The sequence below is a fragment of the Cyprinodon variegatus genome, unplaced genomic scaffold (genome assembly GCF_000732505.1).
Source record: "Cyprinodon variegatus isolate N-32 unplaced genomic scaffold, C_variegatus-1.0 Scaffold24, whole genome shotgun sequence".
Taxonomy (NCBI): Eukaryota; Metazoa; Chordata; class Actinopteri; order Cyprinodontiformes; family Cyprinodontidae; genus Cyprinodon; species Cyprinodon variegatus.
In genome coordinates, this window is record NW_015150477.1 from 1,323,277 (window position 1) to 1,334,903 (window position 11,627).

The 11,627-nt window shown below is 38.8% G+C and overlaps 1 protein-coding gene across 1 annotated transcript in view; it reads right to left on the reverse strand.

Moving 5' to 3' along the window:
* Positions 1-11,627, reverse strand: part of LOC107096624 (voltage-dependent calcium channel gamma-2 subunit-like) — a 107,841-nt gene that overhangs the window by 19,238 nt on the left and 76,976 nt on the right. The window contains exon 2 of the mRNA XM_015393361.1: positions 9,704-9,787. Within this exon, the coding sequence (XP_015248847.1) occupies positions 9,704-9,787 (84 nt within the window). The remainder of the gene's footprint in view (positions 1-9,703; positions 9,788-11,627) is intronic.

Genomic DNA, 11,627 nt, shown 5'->3' on the forward strand with positions numbered 1-11,627 from the left:
TGTTTGTTAGCCTTTCCTGGACAAGGACGAATGCAACCATTATAACCTGCAGCTATTCTTTTAAGAAGTCATGCTCAGGAGTGTAGGCTTGTTTCAGTCCGGTTTTCAGAGACATTTTTCATTGTTTATTTTAGTTGATTTGACAGAGGTGACAGAGTAGTAGCAGCTATTACACGTTTCGCGGGGCAGCAACAAAACATGCTGTTGGGTCATCTGTTATTCACTTACTGCAGCATGAAATGAAAGATCATTTTACAGAGATCAAGGAGTCCTATGAACAGTGGAGTGGGTCCAACACATTTTCTAAGTCAAAACTTAAGACTTGTCCTTTTATTTTCTGTATGGTCCCAGCATTTATTTGATCTTGAAATAACTTTTTTTTCTTCTCTACATATCACCTGATCACATGGAAGCCTCTGTCTCCTTTAGCTGAGCTTGTTAGGATTCCTGTCTGTGTGGTTTGTGTTTTTGTGTTTGTCTCCCTTCCTCCACCAGGAGGCGCCTGGTTCTGGTCCGCCTCCTCACACATCTGCGGAGGTTTACCTCGTTAATGGAGTGCTCTTAAGCTGCAGACTGCCACTACCTCGACGCCAGAGTGTTTGCCAGTTTTGGGTACTCTAGCCAAGCTGAGTTTTTTACTGAGTCAAACTGAGTTTTGTCAACCTGAGTTCTAACCAAGTTATTTTTTGTCTTTGCCTCTCGACAGGAAGTCTTCCTGCAAACTGGGTGTTTTCGGACCTTCTCTCCCTGGAAGGATCATCTGAGCTTCAAACTGAGTTGGGGATTCAAACTGGAGGTTTCGATTCACTTTCTTCCAATGGATCGTTTGAGCTACACACTGAGCAAGGGATTCATCTCCACACCAACCTGTTCAAGTACCGCAGGAAATCCAAGTGGCAACCTAATTCTTCTCTTCAAGTTCAGGAGTCAAATTTCCCACTGAGCCTGAACTAACCGCAGTGTCCTCCCTTCTCTTTCCAGTTCCGGTTGAGCAGTGTTCAGAGCAACACTACATTCTGCATTATCTCCTCAATAAACCTGTTAAAAATGTTCCCTGGTCTCTCTGAATTGGTTTCTCTGCATGTGGGTCCGAGCTCTTGATAAAATCATGACAGAGCTACTTTACTGTAAAACGCATATAGTGCTGCTTCGGGCGTGCTTCGGTGGAACAGTGGTTAGTGCACACGACCCATGTACGAAGGCCTTAGTCCTCGATATGGCTACTAATGGCCAGGTTCTTTGCCGCCTGTCTCTCCCCCTCTCTAATACCTCCTTTCCTGTCAGCCTACTGTCCAAAAAAACTAACCACTAGTGCCGTAAAAACTTTTAAAAAAAAGCACTGCTTCAAAGCTCTAAATTATGTCAAAAATGACATGAGAAGGCTTAGGAGGTGCTGGTGTTGACCTGAAATCAAAGAAGACTGAGTGAAAGCATAGTGATTATCTCATATGATTGATCCAAGCTAGAGTAAATGAAAGGATGTCTATTTGTAACCTGAAAGCCCAATATAGTTACTTTAATTCAGTTTGTTTTATTCTTTAAACTGTACATTATATATTTACTTACAGTTGCTCATTATCCTGCTTTTGCCTGCATATGGATCTGTTTCCTCTCTGTCATGCAATTCCTAAACAACTTTGATTACCTTTTGGAAAAAAAAGGCAGCCGGTAGGTTGTCACACCTGAATCTTGTTTGCAGATAAAAAGGACACGGCTGCTGCAGAAATGTGCATCCGTGAATGAGCCCAATGACACTACAGTATAATGCAGCTTGTTCTTTACCGTCTAATCTCTGTTTATTATGAGAAGGCACTCCCTCAGCTCTGTGTTTTACAAGCCGTGCTGCCTATTTATTCCCCTTTAATAACAGATCAAATTAGAGGGCTGGTGTTCAGTCGGTCAATCAGGACGAAAATGACTGGCTTTTACCAACTGGGCCCTCATCTATATGCCGTGTTTTTATGTATCAGTCAATGGGTTCCTTAATTGTTGATATATGAGAGGTGGCACCTCCAATGCTGGGGCAGTAAACTCTTCTGCTGAGAATTAACAAATCATATTGTTATCTACCAGCCTAACTGTGCTACTCTGGAAGCTGATACAGTATCCCTCTCTGCTCTGCCCTACAAGCCATTGCCCCAGACCCATTGATTTTATCGGGCGACAACAAAGCCAGCTCAGGCCAGCGTCCAGTATCCCGAGAGGCCAGAGGGTGACAAGGGCCTCATTAATGTCACAGAACACTCTCAGATCAGCTCATGTAAACAGCATGATATGGAGACAACAGATGTAGGAGCAAAGAGACAGAGAAAGTTGGCAGACAGCTAACAGTGCAGATAGAAATTTTCCGTGTCAGTTATTCAAAAAATGGAGTTCATGTTCAGAGACCACATAGCTGCAGGCCACAGTGCGGACCCGTTGCTTTGCCATAAATCAATACTGTTTAGTCATCCATCCACGTAAAACAGGCAAGAGGTGACATAGCAAGCTTTCAAGCACATCGTCACACCTAAGGGTGGTTAAGAAACTGTAATTAAGATAAAAATAATTTTTGGATTATAGATGGAAACCAGAAGACTGAAAGATAGTCGACGTTTGCATGGAGAGAATATGGAAACTTTACATCAAAACTACCTCAGTCGGGATTTGAACCTAATATCGCTTCGTCATGAAGCAATAGTGGTTACCATGACTTCAAAAAAAGTTTTTTGATTGTTACTCCAAAATATGTTATTTTAATATTGATTTAATATTTCAATTTGAAGGTGCAATAGGTAACATCTAAAAAATGTATGTTTTACATATTATTTAGAACAGTTGCCGTGTAATTAAAGTAACATATAAGAATCTGTTAAATAATTCGTAAAAATAAAACAGTAAATGGTACGGTAAAGGGTACTTAACCCTTTAAAACCTGATCCAAGAATAAAACATAAAAGAAAATTACTTTTTTTGGTTTGAATTCCTTATTTACCCTTTTAACAAAATATGTAAAAAGAAAAAACAGTATCAAGATTATTTTTTGTGTAGTTTTCTACTGGCTGTTATCAGGTATATCTGATTGTGTACAATAGGATTTTGAGCAAAGTTTTTACCATTAAATTATGCAAAAGGTGTCAGATGCAAAACATTTCAGAAACCGTATGTATCAAATATGAAAAATTTGGCATTAAAGGGTTAAACCATGCTTTAAGTTTGTAATTCAGATCAAGAACTGATTTTTTTCTTATGCATACTTTTATTTACAATTTTTTGGTCATTATGCCCTTTTTGGTGCATCACTGTATTTATGATAGGTGCAAAGGAAAATGCGTAAAATCACAGCAAATTCAAAAAGTCCTGTAAACACAGAAATTAGTCAAATACAAAATTTGAGAGTAAAACATAAACACACAAACACATACATGCAAAACAAAACCGCTGCCATGGAGAAATGCTGTAATCACAAAAAATAGATGCAAACTAAAAACCTGCTGCAAACAAATAAAGGAAGCATAAAACACAAATTTTGCAAGTAAACCTAAAAAAGCTGCAAATCTTGTTATAAGGCAAGTGCTCCAGACAGGGGGTGATGATCAACTCATATGGGGCCCGGCTCTTACTAAAGGTATAAAAAGGATTCTAGTTTTGAAGTAATGGCTTCTCCCTCTCTTAATAGCGTTCAAATTCTTCATTCTAAACATCGGCACTTTATTACCATCTTCAGCCTTACAAGGTATTTGGCGTTTGCATTGCACATTTTACACCACATAACGAGACACATGACCTGGCCACCCACTGAACCAGTATGAAGGCTGGTGTCTTTTCTTCTTGTTTAAATAGCAACAATAATGTATGTAAATAGTAAATTTATACATTTATACAAAGACAAAACGTTCTCATCATTCCCATTTTATTAAAATTTTTAACAAATACAGATAATTCTGCTAATCCAAACCTCTTAAACTGAAATGGTTCGTTCTGACTTAAAGTTAAACTGTGAAAATGATAATGCATCTATAAAGTAAATATTGGGTATTAACTGAATAAAGGACTGTTAGAATACCTCCCAAGTAGTAAAAGTTATAAGTTATATCTAAGTAAGAGTCTCTAGTTTAGGATTTAGGATTGCCTTCGACTGTTCTAGTTAAACAGTTCAACTGAAACATCATTAGTTTAACTTTTGTATTTTCTTTAGTCCAACTGTTTTTATTGTTCTTTCTTTTCTGCATTTTTTATTTTATTTTTTTCCTTCTTGCTTTGATTCTTTTTTATTTTCCCATATTTTAATCATGTAAAGCACTTTGCATTGTCTTTGTACTGAATTGTGCTATACAAATAAATTTGCCTTGCCTTGTCTTGCCTAGTTAGGAAATTGTAAAGATTTAACTATGAGAAAAAAGCAAGAAAAAGTAAAAAATCTTTGTGGGGAGAAATACTTTTCACTGCATATGGCCTATGACATTGACATCCGATACTCTACCAACACTCTGGATAAAATGCCTCAAGGGACGCAGTTATAAGCCTTCTACTGTACAGAACCACAAAATACATGTGGACTTGTCTATCATGCTCAGCGACTCTCCAAGGGTAAAGGATGCATCTATGCACAGCTGTCGAGTTAAAGCAATGCTGCGCCTCCAGTCTGTTTGATAAATGGCTGAAGCTCTTGGTTCAACAATAGCACCTAGGTCTTTACTCCACAGTGGATGTCCAGGTTTCATCTGTCAACTTGGAGATGTCTGTGTGTAATAAACTATTTATGTCACATCTGCTATAAGGGAATATTGTAGAACATATTTATATAAATGGACTTTATAACAAATTCAATTAATTAATGAAAAAAATATTGGATTAATGTCATCTCATGTTTTTTTTATTGTCCTAAATTAAATTAAATAAAGACCTCAAGTCAAGGAAACTCAGACCAACTTGGCCTCACCTGGTTCCTGTGTCTCTGTTAGTCGTTGAATGTCTGCCAGTTATAGTATTAGCTGATTGCATAACTGGGCGTTTTCTTCCCGTCTTTTATCTTCTCTCAGCTGCTTAGCGCCCAATAGAGCAGCGGATGATGGAGGCTCCAACACGGCATGATCTAAAAACCCACTGGCGCTTCAGTGTGCCTCAGCTGGCTTATATAACCCAGCGTGGATATGCAAACTGCCTAGCTGCTGGGGGAGCTGAGCGCACTCGCCACACACAGCAGCTGTGTGTTGGGATGCATTCGCCAGTGTGTGGATGTTGGCATGAGGACGGCACATCAGCGTTTGCTTGGGTAGCTGAATTAAGTCAGGATTTGTGTGTTTTTCTGCTCGGCAACCGCATCATCAAAAATCTCTCTCCTCCTCGTCACGCTTTCTGATGATGTCAGCAGCGTGGCTGCTTGATTTTGGGGCCAGCGAGCTCCTCGGTGATGTCATTTCCGGCGGGTCTTCACCTGAAGTGACATTTTTATGTTGTGTAACTCGAGCATTTTGCCTGTATTTTGGAGCAGATTTTCTCTGTCCACCCAGACGCTGCATGCAACTCCTCATTATAGAAATACCAGGTGGGTCAGTGAGAGCACTGTTTGCAGATGTAACCAGACAAGATGCACCATCCTCCTGTGACCTCATGGTGCACCCGAGGAAAAAGAAGACTTCTGAACCGGTACACTGTGATGCATCACAGCAGCGATGACTGTAAGCACGGTACGACTTCTGACATGCAGTAGTACGGGTGTGAGTGTGAAGGAATGCAGAGAAAGACAGCAATCAAGAGAGGCCTGACCTATATAAGAACGAGGCTGAAATATTTATGGATGTGAGTGTCCTAATTGGCAAGCCGCTGGGAGGAGTGCGGCCTTTTCCAATTGCAGCATGCGTAGAGGTTGACATGCACTCAAAGAACACGCGCACCCAGACGAGCAGCAGGGGTCTGAGGGCTTGACGGTTGCCTCATTATGACTCCGATCTTCTATCACCAAAGCTCTGGCATAGTTAGAACCATTACCAGAGCTGTTATCATAACCCTTCTCCATTGCACAGACGGACTGGAACAAACGCTCAGAGCGCTGAGTCAAACGCAGCCTAATTGGCTGGGTTTATCTCCAGCACTGGCACGCACGGCTCAGCCCTCAGAGAGGCCTCCACGGCTGTCCCCTGCAGTTGGAGATGATCAGACTGACTCGTTCTGATCACTGAATGCTGCAGCAGCGAGGGGTAGACAGAGGTCTGCAGCGACTTCAGACATTATCGAGTAACGTGACAAGAGTAATATCTAAAGATGAAAATACTCTCAGGATGCAAGATTTTTGTTTTCCTTTAAATAAAGTTGAATCAATAAGCTTAAGTTTCATTATGCTAATGAACGCTTACATCCTAAAAAGGAATAAAATGCCTGAAGGGAAAAAATTCCTTAAAAAGTGAGCAATGCACATATTTCACTGATCTGATTTCAGGTACAACAGCCTGTATGATAGTCAAATTTCTTTATTCCCCGTAGAATTAACCAGCACTTTTTATGTTTTTTTTTTTTTATTATATTAAAGCAAAAACTGATATTAAATCATCAGTGAGTGAAGAATGAGTCACTATATCTGCTTTTCTAGTAAATGCATTTACAAGGCTTTGTGTACATCTGGATCTAATAGTAAATTAATTTTAGTAAAATTGCTCTGTGTCAAACAAATACAACAGTTTTTACAAACAGGGCTGCAGAAACATCTCAAGTTTGACTCTAGTGGGCATTGATGAGTGGATTTAACTTTCCAGAGAACTTTTAACTAAATGGTGCTTGCTCTTTAAAGACATATTTAAACTCTTTAGTGTGAATAAACAAAGTGATAAAAGCTGAAACTTTCATGCAGTTTGGTGTTTCACGACTAACGTTTTGTATAAACGGGATAAAGCGAGGAAAGAGCTTAGAGACTGCTGCATTAGTCTGTGTGCAGGTGTGGTTCAGGCTGTAATGCACACCTACATTAGTGTGAATTACCCATTGTTGATAATCAGAGATGGGAAGTAACGAAGTACAAATACTTCGTTACTGTACTCAAGTAGATTTTTCTGATATTTTTACTTTACTACTTATTTTTATGGCGACTTTTTACTTCTACTCCTTACATTTTTACACAAATATCTGTACTTTCTACTCCTTACATTTTAAAAAATTGGCTCGTTACTTTAGTTTTGAATCATTTCAATGGAGTTACCGTTATTATTTTTCAGGTCATCAATACCAAATTCAATCTAATTGGATGGGAATCTACGTTGCATTTGACGCACCACTACAAGATGAATCGACAGATTCGGCGGTATTCATTGGCGGCAAATCATTGCAGCTTGGTGGCGGTGGCGTTAGCATAGTAGCATGGACGACGAGATGATTGAAAATGAACACAACAGAGATCTAGTCCTATTGGCAGACATCCATTTAAAATGTAGGCAACGGCATGAAAAAAGTGGTTTCTACTTTTACTTTTATACTTTAAGTACATTTACAAGCCTGTACTTTGTTACTTTTACTTGAGTAAAGAAGTTTAATCAGTACTTCCACTTTTACCAGAGTATTTTTTAACACAAGTATCTGTACTTTTACTCAAGAACGGAAAGTGAGTACTTTTGCCATCTCTGTTGATAATAGCAGATAGTAATACAATCTGCTGGTCAGGAACCAAGCTAATAAATGCATGAATGCGGCAGAGTTTTTACTTTGCAGAGCCTGCTGAAGGCAGAATATGAGTTAACAGGAAAAATAGTCAAAAACATAGAGGAAACATTTAGATTTATACATTCTCTTTTTCATAAGCCTTCTCTAACTGTTGTTAAGTAGAATTAATAAGCAGAGAAACAAAGATGAATTCATAGTTTACTGAGGCTATCAGTTATCGTCACTGCTCAAAATTCAACATGTAGGTAAAAAATGGAAATCATGTTTTTGCTCCAAAGCTAAGGCTACTTTTGATTAAAATACCTGTCTTATATTGACCAAAAACATCTTGATCATCGGCTGAAATTATTAGACTGACAAAACAAAAAGAAACAATCTTGAAGGTAAAGGTCTCATTACAACTGATGCAAAAGGAGTACAAGGTCAGTCCAGGTCTGCTTTGACGCTGCAAGACCTGGACGAATTGCTTTAATTGCCAGAACCATAAATTCTGCTCTCTAGTGGAAACTCCTGAGGGAGAATTTATAAAATTTAAACCCAAGAATATTTGAACTAAACAGGAAGGAACTGATCCAAACCCGCAATGGCAAAGACACCTCTAAAAGGTTAAAATAATATAATGAAGGTTTTGAAGTGGTCCAGTCAATGTATGGATTCAGATCCATCCATGATAAGGCTTAACACTAAACAAACCCTTAATTCTAGAAAACCATTGAATAAAGCTAAAATAAAAACAGAAATGAGAAAGACGCAATAGGTTATATGGTAGTCGTTCTCACCAAGGATGGCACAAACCATTTAGCATCCATAAATTGATTTATACAGAACGATACACAAAAACAATGTCTGTGACCAAAGCTCTTCACAAAATCAGTTTACACAAATGTTACAGCAGCTTATACAAGAAAGAAAAAAAAAAAAAAAAAGCCCAGATACGTCACTACATATTTTAGAGTAAAAAAAGCCTTTTGGAGTAAAAAAATCTTGATATTTGATTTAAAGGGGCACAGTTCAGTTACAGGTGGGAGATGTAGTTAAAGTTGATTCCAGAGTCCAGGTGCCAAAACATGGTGCTTTAGGTGATTAAAATGTTTAAAAGGAGTCAGATTTGAAGAAAAAAAAAATAATAATAAAATGAAAGCGGTGTAATTTGCAAGGTGGGACAAATACTTCAGCTCACACAAATGATACTAACTGGGTCAATCTGAGCCATTAAAGTTGTAGGATATGTGGATCTGTGCAGCACTCAGCCACTGATCTATACAAATACCTCAAATATTTAAATTATCTATAAGAAACTTTATACTAAACAGTTTAAACTAGAGAATAATAAATGTCTAAATTGTAAATCCCTTTACTGTCCCACAATGGAAATTCACTCTCTACATCTCTCGAGGAGCAGTGGGCTGCCATTGTGTGGCACCCAGGTAGTGTGGAGGTTCTGGGGATCAAACCAGGGACTTGCGATCTTCTCAGACAACAAGCAGACTGCTCTAACCCACTTGGCTAACACTCCCAAAATTATAAAAATATTAGCTATGAGATGTTGCTGAACAATTTTACAGGAAGAAAATATGGATTCAGAAACATTCTTTCCTTCTTGCTGATATTTCCAAATACAGTCTGCCTCTAAATAAATCTAATTCAAAATAGAAGAAGCTTTAAAAGAAAAAACTACATTTAATCCTACTACAATAGCTTTAGTACTTCATGAGCTGAAAGTAACTGCTGTTATTTTTAGGATTTGTAAAACAAATGACTCCGACAAGCATCTCTTTCTTGCTTGCACAAAGAAAACGGGAGCAGAAATCGATGGGCTGTGTTTACAGGGTACACAGCTGACTGTAACTCTGCACGTTATGTTACACACAGCCGAGCAGTAAAAACAGATGAGCCGCTTGGCAAGGCTCGGTCTGGCCGGCACCGCACTAAAAGCAGGCAGAGACAGAACTGACACATGGGCAAAGAGCTGCAGCTATACTGGCAACAAGCGGCTGTCTGAGCGAAAAACAAACAAGAAAAGTGGGACAAACATCGAGGAGGATGGAGGAGGAAAAAAGAAACTGATACTCACGTAAGAAGTACTCAGATGGGTCTGCTTCGTAATCAGTTTCCTCCGGAAAGTGGTCTATTTGTTTACACATCCCTTTAAAGTTCCCTGGAGAGAAAAAGAAAAGTTCAAGAAGGTTAGGAAAATGGTCAAGTTTATTTTTAAAGATGGAACAACAAACAGAGGAAGGCTATTCAATGTAGATATCCAATTCAAATCTGCAAAAACAGGATTCATATGGATGTAATTCACAGTTTCCCACAATATTTATCTCCTATAACTGTAAAAAATTGACTCTATTGTGGATTACTGCTTACAAGCTGATTTAGTCCAACTATTTGGGCAATTGTTAGCAATTTCTGTAACAGAGATTGAATGAGAGCAGCTAATATCAGAGGCTCTGTTCAGCATGAGGACCTGCAGCAGTTGGAGGCCTGTAAACAAGAGCGGAGCAGCTGGTGCGACCTGGAGCCTCTCCAGCTGCTGTGCACAGGGAGCCTCATCTCTTAACGCCTCTCTGTCCAGAAACAATACCCCCCTCCCGGTGTCCCCTCTGTCTGCTCCCTCCTGTTTGTTTTATGTAGTGGGGGGGGTATCCCTAAGGTGGCCATCATGGCGACCTGGTGCTTCAATGGTGGGAGGCAGGCAGATGACGGAGCGTTTGATTGGACCAGATTAGTGTTTCATTAACTTCTTCCTCTCCTCTCCCACCGCTGTCCCTCTAATTAGGGGAACAGGTGCTGGTTGCCATGGCGCCAGGTGTTGTGGGGTATTTTTTGGCAGCGGGCATCATGAGCACAGAGGGGTGCACTTTTTACTTTAGTAACCCACAATCAGCCTAAGGGGCGGGGCTCTAATGATAACAAGAGAACGAAGAGAAAGGTCCGAAATATTTTAAACAATTAATTTTTGAAACCAAGTTTGATGAAAACCTAAGCTGTAAAATGTTAAAATATAAATAACCCAGTAGTATGAATATTTAGGGGCTTAGCTTTACAGGGTTTTGTGTTTGATGTCTTCTGTCATCTTCTGTAATGATGCAGGATTTTAGCCTTTAAAGCAGTGAAAAATAATATTTCTATCTGATACAGATGGTAGGTCTGTAGTGTGTTCAACAACTCGAGCTTTAAAATGGAGTAGAGCTGGTTTATTTTTCACTCTTGAGTACCTATTAACATTTTCTCCATTGTGTACATATTTTCATTTTAAATTACTCCGCAGAGTAGTGAAACTCTGATGACATGCCATCAGAAGTACAAATATATTTACTGTATAGATCTAATAGAGAATAGAGAGTAAAATGGACTAAATAACTCTAAATGACCCCTCTAATTAACAGTAAGGCCAAAACTCACATCATTTTCGGTTGACAAGGCAAAGTATTGATAAAAAACAAAATAAAGGCCTCAGAAAGACAGAAAAAAATGCCAAAAAATGCTCATGCTGCCGCGTTTTTTAAACTCCTAAAATATACATTTCATAAACATTTCCTTTATAAACAAAATGCATAAAGCTAAAATGTCATATCACTGTAATAGCATAAAATTACATTGCAATATATATCGATACTGAGATATTGTCCAGCCCTAAACAGAGAGTGAAATAATTGTGCAATCAGAGGTGACTCTTATATTGGACGCAGCGATAATCAACACAACCCTAGTCCTGAGAAACAAGTTTCCTTTCTAAACCAATTCAGCACTAAACCCCACAGTAAAAATATGCTGAAAAGAAGTCGGTGTCCTCTTCATAAATAGAACATTGTAAAGTAAAATTTGTGCATATGAGAAAAAAAATGTTAACCTCTAAATGTTAATTATTAGGATCCTTTTATAGCACATTTTTTTGTTGTGTATCTGCTCCCTGTTCTGCTAGTTCATGGCAATGAGTATGAGGCATATGAAACTAGGGATGCATGATATTGGGATTTTGGCCGATATCCGATATC